Source organism: Colossoma macropomum, unplaced genomic scaffold (genome assembly GCF_904425465.1).
Source record: "Colossoma macropomum unplaced genomic scaffold, Colossoma_macropomum, whole genome shotgun sequence".
Lineage (NCBI taxonomy): Eukaryota > Metazoa > Chordata > Actinopteri > Characiformes > Serrasalmidae > Colossoma > Colossoma macropomum.
In genome coordinates this window covers 24,925,409-24,945,615 of record NW_023494796.1, presented here as the reverse complement: position 1 = coordinate 24,945,615, position 20,207 = coordinate 24,925,409, and the positions used below count along the sequence as shown (strand labels likewise).

The 20,207-nt window shown below is 39.0% G+C and overlaps 1 protein-coding gene across 1 annotated transcript in view; it reads right to left on the bottom strand.

Moving 5' to 3' along the window:
• nrxn2b (neurexin 2b) overlaps positions 1-20,207 on the bottom strand; it is an 843,638-nt gene that overhangs the window by 589,382 nt on the left and 234,049 nt on the right. The window contains exon 4 of the mRNA XM_036583184.1: positions 1,743-1,772. Within this exon, the coding sequence (XP_036439077.1) occupies positions 1,743-1,772 (30 nt within the window). The remainder of the gene's footprint in view (positions 1-1,742; positions 1,773-20,207) is intronic.

The following is a 20,207-nucleotide window of genomic DNA, read 5'->3' as shown; positions in this document are numbered from 1 at the left end:
AGTGCAGACAGAACCTTATAATTCCAAGGGGACGATTTGTTATGCATGTGTATTATATCTGTCGACTTTGCATGCGTCTTTACTGTGGAGTGGCTTTGCAACTGTTCACTCTCTTTATCTGCTTAATCTACAGAAATACAACCAAACTGAACTGAACTGTGTTTCTGTGGTCAACTCAGTCCTTTGAATTTCTTAGGCTGACATACTTTTAAGTTAAACAAAACTCAAAGATGACAAAGATGTCAAGATTTTGGTCAGTCACTAAAATGTTTGATCAGTACTGCACTGTGACTATGCTGTTGTCTTCAGGTCATTAGTTGAAAAAAAATGCCCTTAAACTGTGGTTTGAGTAGTCAGCTGGTTGGCTTCATGTTCAGACCAGCTTCATTAAGTCACTTTCTAGCTCATTATGGCATGAAAAGTAGACAAGATTAACATCCTTATTTTACCCACCCATTTTTTCAAAGATCATCTTCTGTTGTGACCAATATTTGTTTAAATCCCAGCACGATTACCAAAGTAAAACAGGTTTTTGTTAATGGAATGTGTTTCCTATTGCAGAATACTGGATTTTACATTTTACATGTAATACTGAGATGTTGGTTTGTATAATTAGAGAAAAGGAGGGGTTTAAAGGTAGCGGAGAGAGAGAGAGAGAGAGGTTTAGTGAAAGGTCATCTTTTTCCCCAGCCAATTGTGTGCCTGCGCTTCTCTCTTACACATGACCTTCAGTGACCTCGTCGCTGCAGGAGACACCCAGCGAGGAGCCGGCATACAAGCCAGCGTGTGGATCAACATCAGAGATAAAGGTCAGTTGATGACACGTGGTCAGGAAACGAGGGAGCGAAACCTGGAAATCCTCACGCAGCATGTACAGCCGGCTTAGCTTGGAGGTTGTGCAAAGATATTGAACTTGTTCATTTCAGGTTAGCATTAGCATAACAGCACATATTACAGCTTTCAGGTTAGCATCACAACATCAACACACATTATACTGTATTGCTTTGATGACACTTGCATAATGAAAGAAAAAACAATAACCATAACCTTAGGATCAGTTCATGATGTGCTTGAATTGGTTGAATGCAGACAAATCATTCGATGGTTGAGGCTGTTAAGAGGCCCCTGCTTGAAATAGCTATGAAACTTTTAGACTGTAAGTAGTGGTAGAAACTGTTGTAACCTGTCTAAGACCAGATTGCCAAACAATGAGAATGACAACAGAGAAGTTTTTTACAAACTCTGTGCATTCTAGACACAAACACTTGTCCTTCTGTTCAGTGATTCTGGGCAGCAACATTTCAGCAGCGGGGTGACATTTCACAACACATCATCATTTCAAACACTTTCACAACCCAGGCAAGAGGGAGAGCAGAAAAAAGAGCGTTACCTTTTGTCGGGAAGGCTGCGGTCAAGGGCTGGTCTTCAGGAGAAAAGGCCAGAGAACAGGACAAGAGTGTGACGGACATGGCGGAGTAACGGAAAACGGAACGAGATGGAGGGGAGAAGGAGGCACAAACAAACCAGAGAACATGAAAGAAAAGGCAGGAAGGGGAGAGGACGGGTACTGAACGTGGGAAAATAAAGGTAAGACAGGGAGAAATGGAGGGAGGGAAAAAAAAAGGAGGTGGGGAAGGAGGAACGTGTGTAGAAAAGCTGAGGAGAAGAGAAGGTTGGGCAGAGTAGGAGCCTTTCGTTCCCCTCTCAAAAAAAGTGCGGGAAAAAACAGAACGAACCCATACCTTGGTTGTTTAACGTCAGGTGCGCCAGACCTTGAAGAAAAGAACAGAAAAAAGAAAGAAAGAAAGGAAAAAAGAAGGTCATAAAAGGCACGGGAGGGGAAAAAAAGCATTGTCACAACGTTGGACTGCAGTTTGTGACAGACATCCTGGGGCAGACATGGATGTCAGAGTTGAACTCAAAAGTTAAAAAAAAACGAAAGAAAAAGAAGGAAAAAGAGAAAGAAAGAAAGAATATAACCGAAAAACGAGCAAACACTTCTTAAGAGAGGTGTGGGGGACAGAAAAAAAAAGCATTTCATTCGGCGCAACCCCCGAAGGCCATTGCTCACTCAAATGCTTTTTTTTTTCTCCAGAGTACTTATGGAACACACACATAACTGTTTGGCAGTAGGAGCTTTCTCCATCTAAACTGAGTTCCTGCCCTATTCCTATCTAACGTGGCCTCTCTTTGCAAAGCCACAGACTGCCACAGAATGGGGCAGAGATAAGAAAGACAAAAGGGATGAATAAATCTTGCATTTTTTGTCAACAAATCCCAACCCAGGGAAGTGGTAACCATTATTTCATTCTGCAGCTGCAGGGGAAGAAAACAAAGTAAAATCATTCAGACTTCTACAAGACGATTGCATTCAGAGTCTCCAATCCAAACTAAACAGAGTGAAAGTATTTGTTTTACACTAAGCAAATCCACCACACGCAATCAGCTACTCAACATTACTGATGAGTGATTACTAATCTAGAAAGGTAAAGTGATCCGCTCTCAAAATTGGATGAACTTTGTTTCTCCGTCTGCTCACAATGACGCAAAAACCATCCCATAACGAACCAAGACGCAGTGCTAGCTGAGACATGGCTTTTAGGCTGTACCGCAGCAAACCAGCAAGGAAGTCATCCATCACATCAGCCTAGATCAGCAAGTGCACTCATTAAAAACCATACAAACACCACCTTCCAACCATTTTGCTCTTACAGACAACATGGAACAAAACCACAAAAAACCTATAACTTCCTGCAGTTACTCATCCACGCAGAAGCGTAACGTCATGATGTGAGTTGACGAAGACATCACATCCACAGAGTGAAAAGCATTAAACACCAATTTAAAAACACATTTCTAATGAATAAACTGCTTAAACAAGAAACACTTGTAGCAGTACTTTCAGCATTTATAACATGTAGGAAGTACAGCTTGGAAAGTTTGCTCAATGGAGTATAAGAGGTGAGTCACTTTCTTCAATCCGAAACTTTTTTTAAGTACTTTATAATAGCAGCACATTCAAGGGGTTTTATCTAAAAAGACTTCGCATGACAAACTGTCAAACTGCAGCACTTTTCAGGATCTCATAACTAAACCTTGAAATATTCAGACAAGAACACATTTTATGAACTTTTGAATGTGTTGTTGTCTTTTTGAAAACGTGAGTGAAAAGAAACAAAAAACAAAACATGTCTGTGCACTTGAAATGCAGCCATCCTGAATAAGAAGCAGATTTATATGTATTTATTTATTTTAAAGAGGGAAAAAAGTTCTCTCTTTCAGCAGCTAGGTGCTAATGGAACAGAAAGGAAGGCATGAAAGGACCACATGGGATTAGAGCTGTTGGCTGATTTTGGAGAAGTGATTTTAGATCCTGAAGTGGAATATGTAATCACCTATTCACAGCCATCAATTCACTGCTGACTGCACAAAACTTCACTGTACGCCATCATTAAAATGCAGAAGGCCTATTATGTTTAAAACCTCCATGACTGCAACAGAGCCGTTTTAAATCAAGCTGTGCTTTGTGAGTGGACAATGAGTAGAACAGTGCCTAAGAAATAACAGCATTTATCCTCCAAAATCCATGCTCACTAAGAACTTCCTCTACTCTGAATCCACTGTTGAATACAGTCCTCTCTTATTGTTTGCGCATTTCTTTCGATGTATTCAGCACTCGTCCAGCATCTCTAAGACTTATCGCATTGTGATAAGTGCCTTGAAGGAAATTACACTGGAGGCCAAGGAAATTAAGACTGCCCTGCAGTCTAATACCAGCAAACCACTGAAAACCACACATAAATCAAAGAAAGAGAGTGTCACCTCAGGAGGTGCTTAAGGATGATTTACTGAAGTTTGGCAAGAAAGTAAAGAAAGAGAGAAAGACAAAGAAAGAAAGACAGAAAGAAAGAAAGAAAGAAAGAAAGAGAGTCAACACACTTTTCTCCTCAAATGAGATCTGATATACTGTACTATATTACTGATTATTCTATCGAGGAAAAGAGAGAGACAGAGTACGAGAGAGGGAGAGAGAGAGAGAGAGAAAGAGAGAGAGGCATAAGGCAACATGAACTGTGATGACAAGAAGTGGAAATCAAGCAACAGCAGCTGGCTGTCAGAGGACTCACTTCTGCCTGATTAAAAAAAAAAACAGAAAAGACAGAGGGAGGAGGGGGAGGCAAATATGTGGTGAGAACTGATGATGTAAAAGAGAGAAAGGAAGAAAATATAGAAATATACTATATACTCTAACAAAAATGAAGCTATTTCTTTTATTATTTTCCAACATTTCTGCATAATTAAATTCATTAGAGATGCTATCGAGAGTAACTGTGATGCTAGCAATGTCATTCAGGGTGGTTTGATGTGAAATGCTCTGTTGTAGAGAAACTCACTGATTGAGAGTTGCTCACAGCGCTGGTGATAGGAACCCAATGTCTGAAGTGTTTTCTTTAAAAGCTCCCTCACAAACAGTTATTATATGAAGTGGTTATAAATGTTACCTGATGCTTGATACATTGTTTTACAACAGTTTTGCAATAATATTTTTAGACTAAAATGTATTTTTTTTAGCCTAAAATGTCATTTTAATTGCCTGTACCTCTGGCAAAACAGTCCTCAAAGAAAATTTTTTTCAGGTTCACCGCTATTTTACCATTATCAAAATTGCATATGCTGTTTATTTTGGTTTTCTTTCTTTAGTTATATAAAAACTCATGTAAAGACGTGTATAGGTTCTCTGGTGGTCTTAGATAGTAAATAAAGTGGCTATATTTGTGTTGTAGATATCATGACCCCTGGTTCCTATCACCACTGTAAAGAAATCTGTACGTTTTTCTACAGTCAGAATCATTTCGCATCAAACACTGAAATATGCAGAAATTTTGAAAAATCAGTGAAATTCCCTTTTAATGATGTGACTTCTCAAAGCACACGTATGAATAGGTATACACTGGATGACACTGGGCACCCAGCCATAAAGGCAGCATGATGTGATAGAAAACACAGCAGCACATATAAAGCTCTGATTACACATGATGACTCATTCCACTATGATCCACACAACTACTCTGAGGACATATTTAATGAGCTAAAGAGCACAGACAAACACTCTGAATGAACTGCAGATGAGCAGGGTGGTCCTGAATAATCTAAGTACTTGAGTATCCGCACGTAAAATATTTGTTCCTGTATTCTGTTTTCTCTGTAGTACACTCTTGGGGATCCTTGACAATTTAGAGGCTGTTTTAAGCAAAACATTTTATGATAAAACCAGGAGAAAAATGAAGAAAACTGTAGAGACTGCAGAACCAAATAATGTAATAATTCCCCAATAATAAAAATAACAAGTAGAAATTTTGCACTAACCCTGGTCAAAAATGTAATAAAATCCAGTAATGTACATGTTCAACAATGTAATACAATGTCTTAACTGATAATTTAATAAGATTGTCACGGATAATCCAATGCCTTATTACATTATTAGGAATTTATTACCTGTTCATATTAACATACATAATATCTTATTACATTATTGAGAAAAATGGAAGGTACCACTGTTGGCCCTTTGGTAGTGTTATGGTCAAATGATTTACTGTTTATCTTTATCATAGTTATAATCTGTAACCAGAACCAGTCTTACAAGAAGTCATAAAAGTGGAGGCTTTCTTAAGTCGAAAGAACTCTGTCTCACTGATGCTCCCCTCATTCCAAGCTGGATAAATTAGGAAGTATTACGGGTGACCTTTGAGAACTGCTCCTAAAAGTATCACCATCATGCATTTTATAAAAAACCAGAGCAAAAATAATCAGCTTACAAAGACATTTTCAACAATGCAATTAATTAATAAATAAAAAATTCCCAATAATGAAAGGATTTACATTATTGTTAAAAAGCATCATTGCATTATTATTTAAGACATTGGTTTATACTATTAGGTAAGTTATTACATCACTGGACTTGAGTACATTTTTGGCCAAGTTAGGTGCAAATGTGTGTTACATTTTTGAGGTTTTTACATTATTGGAATTTTTTTTCAATATTCGGTTCTACAGAGACAAAACAACAGACTTTAGGCATTATTTCAGCTTCAAGATGGCAGCTGCTACTGTTTTAAGCTATACAATATACGTTTGTCCATTATTCAAAGATACCAGTGTGTCATACAGAGTCAGAAACTACAGAAGCAAGTCTGTTTGAAATTACACAACAACTTGGCACAGTTTGAGGCAAGTGTGTGATGATTTAGGCATCCAGTTAGCATGATGCTAATCTGTGAGATATATATTATTTGTTGCTTCCATCATTTATTGCAAAATTAGGTTCATAGATACAGTGCAAAACTAATGAACCAGACCTCAGATATAATGGTAGAGACAATCTCTACTATATTAGAGTTATTTTTCCAATTAGATTCAGTATCATTAGCATTGGCTTTTGAGCGAGAGAGGAAGTTAGTGATGTAGCAGGATCGGAGGAGCCGGCCATATGGGAGAGAATAGAGTGTATGCCGCAGCCAACAGCATCGCAGGAAACTCCCAGTCGCTTTCACACTCCTCCGAGCCTCGCGGCATGACTGAATCAACTGCCAAACTGGAGTCTGGTAGCACTGCTTAACACTGATTACAAAATACGTCATTTGTTTCACAATAAATAAAACAATCATGAAATCCAGAGCTTTGCAAACTGGATAAGGGCTGCCAAATCATATAGTATTACAGCATGTTATGATGATAGATAAACAATTGGTATCATTTTTTCACCAGGGTATCATGTACACTGCCTGTCAAAAGTAAAGAAAGAGTACATCTAACTTTTCAAGAAGCTTTTTGTTTTCACTCTTACCAAAATACCCCGCATCCCATGTAAATGTTTCAGTTGTTGTGTTTTGCACGTCGATATCTGTGTAAACATATGCAGTGTGTGTAACTATTGTACTGTATCCATCTATTCACCCATCCATTCACCCATCCATCCAAATAAGTGTGCTTTTGTAAAGCATTTTTTACTCCAAGTACTAATGCAGTGGCAACAGCGTTGCTTTTTACAGTTTTAAATGCTTTACTTTCCACAATTTTACACAGTATGTTTTTTTAAAAAAAATAGCCTGCATGATTAATCTTAGCCTAAGGATCTAAACCTGGATTAACAGAAAAAAAAATGTTGACCGGCATAAAAAAAAAAGAAACAGTTAACTGTGGATGTATTTGTTAGGTTTTGTGAAACTGAAACTAAGTCAGGAAGCCTGTCTAATGTGAGAGTGTTTCATGAGACAGGCCATAGATTTATTTTAAGGAATGTGTTTTGGTATCTGTAAGAAATATTTACAAATGTGACATTGTTAAAACAGTCAAAGATTTAACTAAAATGCTTAAAGGTGTCCCTAAACTTTTTATCTGTTACATCTAGCATATCTACCTCAGTAGCATGTCTGGAGCAAAACAACTGAATTTTGAAAGGCAATCCATGTGAGATTTAAAGAAACTCTCCCACACGCTGTCATTTATTCTCATTCAGAGGTGCCTTGGCTGTCGTCAAACCGGTGACTCACAGTTTTGGCAGGGAATAAGGCAGCGTCTGATTGGCCGAGGCTGACTGAGTGTCAGATGGTGGCGGGGTCATAATTTTGTCATTAAGGGGGACATGCTTGGAAATGTGCCTTCTTCCTCAACATCCGGAGTAATCAGGCAGCTGCAGACTCCGTATGGCTCCATACAGAGAGACCCATGTGCCTTCTACATTTGCCTGGCCTAAACACCCCACTGCATTAACAAATAATCAGCTTCTGATGTGCGCTATAACACTCAGTCAAACTACGGCACTGAGAAGAAATGAAATGATTCAATGCAAGACAAAATCTCAAGATTCTCTATGTTCAGATTTGATTTGATTACTTAGTATGATTCAGAATTTATTTAAATAGCACACTTAATATGCAAATGTGACCAGAGGAATTCTTTACCTAGTAAAAAAGGAATATAGACAATTTAAATTAATGTTTTTATTTCAATTTATCATTTACACTTTTTAATATTTGAAAGCAGCCCAAGAATTTTATTTTGGTCAAAAACCTGATCAAAAAAAAAAAAGCATGCATTATTAAATATGAATAGTGATTACTGCTTTCTGATCAATTTATCACAATACACCGATGCATGCTTAAACTCCTAGCGGTAAGTGATTGATTAGATTCAATCCAACCATTAAAACATCTTTTTTATCTTTAACATCTTGATAATACTTTTGTAAGTGAAATTGCAGTGTCACAGACAGCTGACAGGATATATCCTGATATATCCTGATAATTAGAATAGGGGTGGGCAATATATATATTGTTATTGTGACAAATTCTGTCACAACACACCTTTCTGAGTATATTATGGGTATCATAAGCTCTTCTAAAACACTAAACTGCATGGAAAAGACCAATTACAGTGTGCTAAACTGGATTGCAACCCATTATTTCATCATATTATTCTATTTATTTTTGCACACTGTTTGATTTCTCCTCCAGTTACTTCCTAAACAAATTATTTTTGCTAATGAAAAAAAACTTCATAGCCTTATAGCCTTTTTTTATTAAATATAACACCACTATTTTGTTCATACGGCATAGAAAAAGTAAATATCATCATAGTATAATAAGTATCACAAGTATCACATTATAGTTTTGCCATATCTTTAATTCAGAGGAATTGCAATTCCCTACACACAAAGATCCATTAGAGAAGGCACAATAAAAGTGAGAATAATGCACATCCTTCAGGTTTAAGTGGGCTCCTGTGAGCCACGTGACCCTAGCAGATGTGAGAACGGCCCAGTTGCAATCTTTCTACTGCATCGAAAGTGCCAGGAGGACGGGGTGAGGGTGGAGAAAAACGACCATCAGCATCATTATCTCAGGCCTTCCTCCTGTCCCGCTCCGCATTCATCAGCAGAAGTGCTAGACAAACTCAGACGGAGCCCGCCCGCTACTCAAGGGCCTCCTGCAGCGCGGCAGCACCATGCTAAACAGCAGCGCTCTCTGAGGATTGCCGCTGGCATATGGTCACCTCCCAATGCACAGCACTCAGGCATATGCTCCAGTAAAATGTACAGAGCCAACACACATTAAGCTAAGGAGGACCAGTGTGGTGCCATCCACACATTCTCCTAAAAGAGTCAACTGTTGGCACTTTTTTTTTAACAGTCAGGGCCTTTTGGGGGGTGGGGGGTGGGGTGTTAGACAGGACAGCTAATTCACTTCTTGGTCATAATGTTGATAATTTGAGGTGCATAACTGATGCTGCAACTTTGCTGCTTCAGTGTTAATGGTTTCTGCATTTTGTGGATGCTGCAGCTATTGTTTGATTCGCATTAGGGCCTATTCACATAAAATTCTGATCCAGCTCGATTTTCTGCATCGTACAGCTGTGGTAAAAATCAGGCTGATCAATCAGACCAAACAAATGGCAGCAGAACATCTCATCTTGCTCATGGCAGATCACAAAAGCTTACACAACAAGCAACAAACAACAACTACAAAACGTGGAGGTTAAAGAAAATATATGTAGGGTCATAGCTGGAAGGCTGGGGAATGAGGGTGACTAATTTAGGGCAACACAGTGACTGTTTATAGACATTTTTTTATGTATCTAGGCTTTTCTTGGTCTGTTCATGTCCTTTTTTTGTAAAATGTAAGTTAGCCAATATGCACATATTTTATTTACAGTGCTTAAAACGAAAATAATAAATTCATCATTGCTTCTATTCAAGGATTCAATTTTCTTTCGTCTTCCGTATTCTTCTTGAGTTCTCAGAATGCTAAAAAAAACAAGAACAGTGAAGGTTTGTGTGAAGGTTTAATTATGTTAAAAAAAAAAAGTCACATTACTTTCTAGCCTTGTCTCATTGTAACCTATTTCTCCTTGTGCATTTTAGCTGTAAAACAGTGAGTTTGTGAAGAGTTAGTTAGCTGACACCAAGCATGATATATTCACTAAATTATTTTAAAAGTTTTATTCCTTTAAATCCATATGTATAGAATGAAAAATGAACTTATTAATGTGTTTTTCTGCAATGCTTCCAATGTGGTATTGCTGTGCTACCCAGCGTGATACTTCTCATCCAGTGTACGGGAGCACATGAGACAGCTGCAGTCTTTCCATGCTTCCTTCTTTGACTAAACAGACTAGAACCCTACAGTGCCCTGCCCTCCCATTCATCATAGAGGTTGAAGCCTCTGGAACCGGCATTGGTGCCGTGCTGCCCAAATACTCAGGTACCCTGCCTAAGTTACCCCTGTGCCTTTTCCTTACGTAAACTTGCTGACATGAAAATAAATTGTGATGTAGGAAACAGAAAACATCTTTCAAGGACATCTAAAACAGCTTTCAAGGAATGGGGCAACGAATTGGTTCTACCCCGTCATAGTGTTAACTGACCACAGGAATTTGTTTGAAAACTACCAAGCAACTCAACTCAAGACAGACAAGATGGACTTTGTTTTTCACCTGTTTTAATTTCACAGTTACCTACAGACCAGGGTATAAGAACGGTAAAGCAGATGCCCTCACCACACCCAGTCCAAATAGGAGAAACTATTCTACTACCCTCATGTATAGTTGCTCCAAGGTGTTGGAAGATTATTGAGACCATCCTAAAGGACAAAGAAACTGACCCTAGTCCAGCTAACTCTCCTGTCCTAACTGTCCCACCTATAGTCCCAGGTCTCTCCTGGGGCTGTAGCCAGCGACTGTTCTATCTAGTGGACTGGGAGAGGTATGGCCCTGAGGACCTGTCCTTGAGCGCTAATGTCCACCTTGCTAGCATAGGGCGGCATGTTCAGGGTCTATCAGCGTTGGGAGCCGCTAGTCAGGGGGTATTCTGTCACCCTTATGCCAGGGGATTCCTTTCTGTGCTTCCATTGGCCACTCTCGCCCCAATACCAGGGTTTTTTCAGCTCATCTGTAACCATTTGTGTTAATCAGTGGGATATATGGGCAATCTTTACCATCTCTCACTGCAAAGCTCCTTTTCACTTCAAGTCCTAGCCTTTTCTAACTGCTCTCAGTTAAATCTTCCTCTTTAGAATTTATCTGGCCCCTTTCGGCCTAGGACTGTGTTTGGACTGATTTGGCGGAGTAATTTTGCCTTGGATTTCTTACTTAGACTTGTGTTTCCCTGTTTTTTTTAAACCCATCTGCTTCAAGCTCCTCATTAAACCTGCACTTGGGTCCTACTAGTGTGTTTGTCAGTTCGTTACAGCTGGTGAGCTGATTCAAATGTGTTAGAATAGGGAGAGCACAAAAAAGAGCACTGGCTCCACTGTGACTGGAAACCACAGCATTAGACACGTCTCTCCAGTCTCTTTCAGTTTGGCCACACTATTAATGAAAGCCCTGTCTTGGTTTAGGCTCCTCTAGGATTTTTGCGAAGGAAACAGGATTATTTGCCAGACTCCTTGTTGCACAAACCCAACCAGGCACAGCCCTCTGAAGTGACAAAAGGAGTGGGATCCATTTATAAATACATTTGTTTTAAAAGATGTCACAGAAATAATTCTCTGTGAAGACAAATATACAACCCCCTAGCTCCATATATAATGGATGCATCTCTCTCACTCTCTTCTTCTCTCTCTCTATATCTCTGTCCCCCTAATTATATGAAGACGTGAGTGCAATTTAAAACGCATTAATAATTCACCAGGGTGTCCGAGAAAGGAGAGGAGAAAGTATCATAACAGATCAGTGTGTAGATGATGGATGAAAAGCTACGTTTCTCTCGCCCTCTCACCCTCAATTATTAAAGTGAGGCGTGCCTGGTATCAGAAAGAGGGAAAAGCCTGCGTTAAATGTGTCATCTTCTGGGTAAGATTAAACGCATGATAGAGCCAGTGTGTGTCTATGAGTGTCTCTGTGTGTGTGTGTGTGTGTGTGTGTGTGTGTGTGTGTATCTGTGTGAAAATGTGAGTGATGTTATGGCCTCTGTGATTTAAGTGTGGGTAAAGTAAGCCATTTAATAAGAGGCAGCATGGAAGCGATTGTCATTATTACCCTTCACGGTCTTTGCAGTGTTAATTCGACTAACAGGCCAGGATTTCAGGCAATTAGAAAAGCACTGTCCATACTTGTAAGAATTTGAATCATTATAGAGTAATTTAACTAGAGGGTGGCAGAGAGGGTGTCAAAATTAATACAAATATTGTGTGGGGGTGGAGTAAGGGTGGACAATATAGCAAAAATATCCACCATATTTGAAGATATTTTGACAATATATGATATGCATTAGGGATGGGTGATATAGCCAAAATATGATCTCATCATTCTTAAAGACATTTTTATGATACATATCATGATACATTGACATACAGACACTATGCACTAGTAATACCATCAATAACTCTGGGTACAATTATTTTTATTCAACATACTACATACTCAGCTGCACTAAATCCAATTTAACAGGCATAATGTTCTCTTTAAAAAAAATAAAATAAATAAAAGATATATACTGTAACCTTTAAGTACTCATGGTATTCACAACATGCTTAGAAAAGCATATTGTTGATCATAATAATAAAATGTGTCACAGTAACAATAAAATATCGTCATATTGCCCACCTCTGCTATGTAACAGAGCTACATTTAAAGAAGGCTATGAAAAACCATAAGCACAACTATTTTTTTTCAAATAAATACAATGAAAATATAAAACAATTGATAAAAAGTAAATTGTTAAAACATGACAAAATAAGATAATGGTATAATAGACTGACATCCAATCATCCGCCTTGTGTGCAGTTTCTGCATGTTATAGACTCTCTATAATTGATCTAAGTTTGTCTATCTTTATAAATGCAGTCAGTGTTTTAGAAGCACCAGCGGCAAAAGTAGAGGGAGGCCTGAAGAGGGCAAGGCCTTCACAGTTGGAGGCCAGGCCCCCTCCAGATTTCTGACTGCTCTGAAGAAAAAACAGTCTTACGATGCCAATGAAAATGATACAAAATATAAGTCAGATTACGCTCGAATAAGGTACCCCAAGGCACTGAGTTCTTGCATTCTCAGGTCTTTATTGTTACCTTAAACAAATAAATGTCACTGCCAGTTTTCTGTACTTATGCCAATGTTTACAAGGCTGCATCGCACCATGGGTGGTGTAATGTAAAGTTTAAAACTAACTCTTGGGCACAGATTGATGCTTTTTTCTCAAAGCCTGCGTGTAAACACAGCACTGACCTGCTAGATTGTTTCTGTAGATTGTAGGAACTTATCCGAGCTGTGCTTGTTCCTAGTGAAGGCTATAGTGTAGCAATAGTGAGTTAAGTATTCAGTTAACCATTCCCCCAAGACATCTATGCCTAGTGCTGTAAAAGGTGACTTCTGGTCAATTAGCCCTTTCCCGCTGTGGCATTCTGTCAGCTGTTATAGCAGCTAACAAAGAAGAAACCACATGTTGTCTTTGTAATTTCATTTCTTCTTTTTTGTTTTTCTTTGTAGCTCCTTTTATGGAAGCAGGCTAACTGGCTAGTTGTTGGTTGCCAATCTCGCTGTAGTGATGTCTCTGAGACATAACACTTGCTAGCAGGACCCCCAACATGTAACCAGCCCCCCCAGAAAGAAGTTCTGGCTATGTCAGAACTACTAATGACATTCATGATATAGAAGTATAGTCTTATATAGTGATAGCCTATACAGAAGCATATTTATGTAATTTATTACAACAGCAATAACATATTCTACTGGGGAGAGAGAGGGGACAAGGAGAAAGAGAGGGAGAAGTAGAGATGTCATGGATTTATGATGGTGGCCCATGTGGTCAGCAGTTAAGCTCAAGTCAATCCATCATGTACAGTTTATGTCAGAACATGACTGAAACGCTAGCACCTCTGCTAGCCAATATTTAATGCTGTGTTTATGATACATACTCCTGACATTTTATAGTCAATAAATTCCTACAGGCTGTCAAACATAGAAACAGAAAAGGGAAATCCAAAAGGAAAATTATATCATTTCCACAGTATTGTACCACATGTCACTTGCAGACAATGCTGATCATTCCCTCATCATTTGTTCATGTTTGTGTGGGCAGTCAGTAGATTGCCCAGGCACCATTTGAAAAGGCTAATCAGCTTTGCGCTTGGTGCTATTAGAGCTCAAAACATTGCGCACGTTGTTCATGACACATTAATAAGCGCTTCTTTTCTTCCTAGATGGCGCTGGGCAATGTTTTACATTTGTCTAGACAGTTTTGTTTATTTCCCCTATTGCCTGGCGGTAGGTTGCCATCAAGAATATCAATTTTAAAAGGCTGTTGTAAAGATTTTACATATAGTCCACCTATGTTTTTCATTTAGGTGTTTGGAACAGTCGCCTCCAACAAACAGGAGTGTTTCAACATACCATTACCATGTGTGTATGATGTAGGTGGAGGTCAACACAGCTTGCGGTGCGTAAGAGCGGCTTCAAAAGCCTCAATAGCTTCAAGCATGTTTGCATCATTTTTTCAGTAGTGAGAAAGAGCATATTTCTTATAGAGAAAGGCAGAAAAGCACTCAACTGAAAAACTGAATAGCTTTCCAAATAGACAGAAAGAAAGAAAATAAAAATAGTGTGCACCAATCCAATGGCCTATGTTTGCGTGTGTGCGTGTATGTGTATTAACACCCAGCTTGACTAAGCTCTAATAGATCTTCATAAGAAGCTTCTGAGCTGAGAAAAACTAATTGCCTCCCTCATCACCAAAATGAAATAATGAAATTTAAATAGTTCAGTGAATCATTCAATGTAACACATTTTGTTCATTAAAACATGGCTAATTTGCCAGTGATACCTTCACAGAATTAATAGGATTGGCAGAGGTTTTCACAGCTGTTTTGTCTTAATTAAACAACTCGTGGGTAAGTGTTGTCTCCAGTGGTGAAAAAGACCCTGAGTAAACTCAGGGTTTTACCACCGTTGAAGAAGATTATGTTAAATTGACCATATAACTCATATGGGACGTTCTGCAGTGAACCTCACATAAGGTCACACATGTACTCAGTGTGCATTATAAAACGTGTACTGCATTTGCCAAGGCCAGTCACTTTGGGGTAAATGTCAATTTGCAAATTTACAGTGCAAATGCAGTCTTGAATGCGCTGTGCTTCTAAGAAATATATACTGTAATAGAGCTGCAGAATATGGACAAAATACAATTACTGCTATTGCGATATGCTTTGTAATATATTAAAAATATACAGATGAATTAGTAATGTGACATTAAAGTCTGGTCTGAAATATTTCGCTGAAAATTTACATTTGATGAATTACATGAATACCCTGATTCATCAAAACCCCCACAGAAACACCATCTGGATCTGCAACTGGTCAAGATGCTTATAGCACCCAAGAAAAAAGGTTGTGATTGCTTACTGGGCTCATTTGCATAGTGCAGCATTACAAAGACCAATATTGCGATTAACAAACAGTACATTGCACTATACCAACCTAGCTCATTTAGAGCCAATCATCTGAATATTACAGCCAAATATGCTAGAAGAAGTAAAATGTTAGAAGTAAACTCTGCAGGGCTATGGATCTCCAAGGGCAGGTTTGGGCAGCCCTGTGTTAGGTGCACCATATATAGTACTGGACTAGATTTCTAGACCCAACCACTAATGCTAGGAAATTTCAGCACCATCATTAATCTATGGCCATTTCTCACCTGCTCTTGACCTACTCCAGAATACTTTTTCACAGGGCATACTGCATTTCTATTTTGAAAGTGCAGAGATAAACTCACCCATAAACCTAAAGGCTGCTTTATAGGCTGTTGTCAAACATGCCACTGGCTGAAGTGATGAATTGTACTGTCATTTGCCATAGCAACACATACGCTGCATGCTGAAAAGAATGGCACTCATGAGAACACACTCATGGAGGCCTACAACAGCAACATATCTGCTTCCAGATGACAACAGAACATTTTGTTGTCATGTTGTGGTGCTTCTTGTTGGCTGACATGTCAAATGGCAGACTGTAAGCTGTCCTTATAGGCTTAGGTTGTACTACACAGCAAAATCTCAACCAGATTTGCTTGGTTTATGATACTGTACATCATACTGTAAAAATGGAAAAAAATATGGAGAAAAACACTGCTGCTACTGCTGTAAGCTATGTGATGTACAGCTATCCACATCTATATTATAGATTACATTGTCAAAGTCAGTATAGATAAGTGTCAAAAGCCACATAAGCAAGTTTACTTAATAGCTGGGGTATAAGATTTCATTACTTTTTAGCTACATTAGCATCAGTAGAAAGAAGCAAACCAAACAAAAGCTTTAAAGCAATCCATTCAATAACGTTACAGAGCATATATCATATTTACTTTTGGAAGGCCTCTGAATGCACATGTACCTGAAAATGTACACACTGATTGGGCTCAACATGCACCTGCCAGACCCAAGCCATCCAACTGGTGAAAGCAGCAAACTATTTTCTGCTTTTCCATGCAGTCTACAGCAACAATATGGCTGAAATGACAGCGCCAGGGCCAAACGCCATTTCCCATTCTTTCATAAACAGAAAGCGTCTGCTGATCAGCAAGAGCAGAACTGGTAATTTTGCTCCAAAGAAACACTTCAACATCGCATAGCCTTTTCTAAACGCTGAGGAAATGTCTCCCGATGTGAACTACATTTACTGTAGGCTGTATAATAGTAGCTTTAAGTTCGAGGCTTGAGTGAGAGGAAGAAAGAGAAATATGAGCGAGTGTGAAGCAACTGAACAACTTTCAAAGTCTTTTCAGGAGTCAGAACATCTTGACGTAGCACTTACATAATTTCCCCCCTCAAGTGTGCCCATCTGTTTGCTTATTAACTTTCCATTCATGAATGATATTAACACACGCTAATAGCACGATAATTCATTTTTACTGGTGGCCATTTCCAAATGCATTGAAACGGCTCTTCCAAGCACTCCAAAATTGGGCTAATGAAAGTCCAACCAATAAGGAAGCGCACAACAGCCACTCTGTCAGCTATTCTGGCAAAGTCTCTGGGCCCGGTAACGTCACTAACGGATGCCGCCTCTGATCTCAAGAGGGCTATTATAAGTGTTGTTGCCCACAAGCATCTGCATGTTCTAACACAAAACCCATCCAAGCCCCGCATCCCCTTGTGGCTTCCTCCTCCAAGCTAATTTTCACTAAATTGAATTACTCTGATTCTACCTCATTGCTCTTCCTCCTTCCTTTATTAATGTTTACTTGATTATACTCTTTCCAAATTTCCTTCACCCAATGCCAAGAACCACTGAACCAGAGCCAAGAAGTATAAACCATTCCCTCCTTCAGGAAGTCGATCTAAAATCTCAGTTCTTAGAAACAGGAACGTCATTGGTTTCATTTTGAATGCAGACCCCATCAGCCCTGGGGTGTTTGCTAGTGGTTAATATCTCATCTAAATGATTTCTATCTAGTTTTACATTAATGTTCACTGTGGATGCAGGCAGGCTAATGAAGCAAAGCTTTCTCTGTCAGACAGGAAGCTAATAGCTAATGTGTGTTTGTTCTGTGCTCTTCCTGTTAGCAACAAAGCCTCACTCTGGTTCCAGGGTACCGTGTCCTCCACTGGGAGAAGACACAGCAGGTAAGACACAAAACTGACAGTAATGAGAAATTAATGTTCTCCAACAGTGTTGTGATGCTAATGTATCCTATGCAATAGCTGAGAGCAATTAGCATGCTACATTATCTTAGCAACTCTCAGTACGTTAAAGTTTGTGGATTGAATCCTCCTCCTCCCCAAAAAAAGTTTGAAACTACATGCAAACATAAAAAGTGTACAAATCACTTCCCAAAAATGCCAAAAGTGATTTTAGCAGTGATACTTTTTTCCATTTTTTTTTCTTTTTTCCATCAAGGCAAAATTATTCTGTAATGTACTTGTTATTCAGGACACGCTCAGCAAAATTTTCCATGTGCAAAGTAGCTGATGGCTATTTGAAAATTCCAAAGCACTCAAGATGGTCAAGCCAGCTAAGAACAATAGTGTCTTGTTTTAGAAAGAAAAAAGGTTCAGAGGTTCCAAACAGGTCTAAAATAAGATCTATCTGAGCTTTTATGAAACCAATATGTAACTGCTTCTTTGTCTGTCCATCAATATGTTACAAAGCAAAAGCAAACATGCACGTAGGTGTACAAAAAACTACTGGGTGTCCACATACTACATTTGTGTTTGTACAGTCAACATATCAAATGTTGAAACTGAGAAATTTTATTGGTTTTTTGAAAATTTGATGCCCATTTTGAATTTGTTGCCAACAACATGTTCCAAAAAAGTTGGGACGGGGGCAACAAAAGGCTGGTAAAGTTGTGTAATGCAAAAAAAAAAAAAAAAGCAATTGGTCTCCTTAGTTACCAAACACTTAGAGTGTTGTTAAAAGAAGAGTTGATGAAAAACAGTGGTAGACATGACTGTTTTGGAATGTGTTGTTGGCATTAAATTCAAAATGGGCATATATTTTTCAAAAAACAATGACATTTCTCAGTTTCAACATTTGATATGTTGTCTTTGTAGTTTTTTCCTTTAAAAATATGGTTTACATAATTTGCACATCATTGTATTCTATTTTTCTTTGCATTCTGCACAGCGTCCCAATTTTTTTGGAAAGGGGGTCGTATATGATATTTTTTCATAAACATTTTCATAAAAATTATTATGTATGCAGTCTAGTGGCACAGCAGAAATCTCATTTGGTGGGGCTCATTAGCCAGCCAAGTAGTAGCCTATGCTAGGAACTAGCACAGCTAAACTAAGCTCCGGAATCTGAAGAAGCAAACAAGCAGGGTAATGTGTTTACCCTATGTTGGAATTAAAGAAGAAAGCATCATTTTGGGCCTCAGAATTGGTAGAATTGGTGTTTAACAGCAAAGCTACGTGACCAATGGTGACATGCAGCCTTGTAAAACCTGCCTTGGTTATAGCATCCACCAAAAACTGGTGGTGACCTAAGGGGAGTTTGTCAGTCTCTTTAATTTATACAGTTTAGAAAAAAGGCACAAGGATATGAACTGCCTTTTTGCTGCCTTCGGTATTATAAGAGCTCAAGTCAAATTACATTTTGCAACATTTTCACTGGCACTGGGGGACATTGTTTGAGCAGTGAGAAACCTGGAAGTGATTAAAGGCCAGTATATGTTTTCAGGAACACACTCTTTCTCCATCATCATCAGGTTTTACTACAAAGAGACGTTTGAATCAGAGCACTTACTGAAGTCTCCATAAATTATCCTGGCTACAAAAAAAGTTACAATCCATTTTCATCAGTTCAAATATGCACAAGGAGTGTTTCCATCCCTATGGACATTTAAAAGCTTGCCAGTCAAATTGAATAGGTTTAGATTAAATAAAAGATACATCCTCACTCTGGCAAGGGCAAGCAAGAAATTAGTTTAAGCACATTATCCCTCAGAGAATCGCAGTCCACCGAGGATTAAGAAAGGCTTAAATAGTCTTTCAGCTTCATCTTCTTTGCGTTGACTATCTGCATTTGACAGATTAGGGCAATAATACAGAGAACGGCATTTTATTGGAAAAAAAAAGGGAGAGAGAGCGAGAGACAGAGATAGAGGAGGCAAGCGAAAGCAAAAGTAAAGGGGAAAATAAAGGAGAAGGTGGGAAAAAAGTTGATCACAAGAAAATTAAACGGCAGTGAACCTTGTAAACAAATCTTTCAACAATGCTTAACAGACTTCACAAGCCGGCGAGTTTGCGGCATTGTGAAATGGCTGGTGCGTCGCACCCCGAAAACTGTATTTCACAAGCCGCGGCCTTCGAGAAAATCCAGCGGGCCTGACAAGCATCTTCGGCAGGGCTTATCCAGCGGCTGTAACCACGGGCGACGTAGCATTAAAAACCCAAACTGTCACGTTATCTGTGGAGGTGTGTCGAGCAACGTGTGGAGCTGAGGAACCATTACTTCACCGCCTGGAAGACGAGCCTCACTCAGCTCTCTCTCTCTCTTTCTCTCGCTCTCTGTGTGTCTGCGCTACGCTTTTATTGCCTTCATTAATAATTTTGTCTGTCAGTGTGGAACATATCACCTTGAGGTGTCAGCGGTGCGCCGCCAAAAAGAAGATGAGCTATGCAAGGAGAATATGGAGGATAAGTGCGCGAGTGGGCGAGTGAGAGAGAGAGGGAGCGCAACAAATCCACACGTCCTGGCATGATAGGGATCTAAGCGTT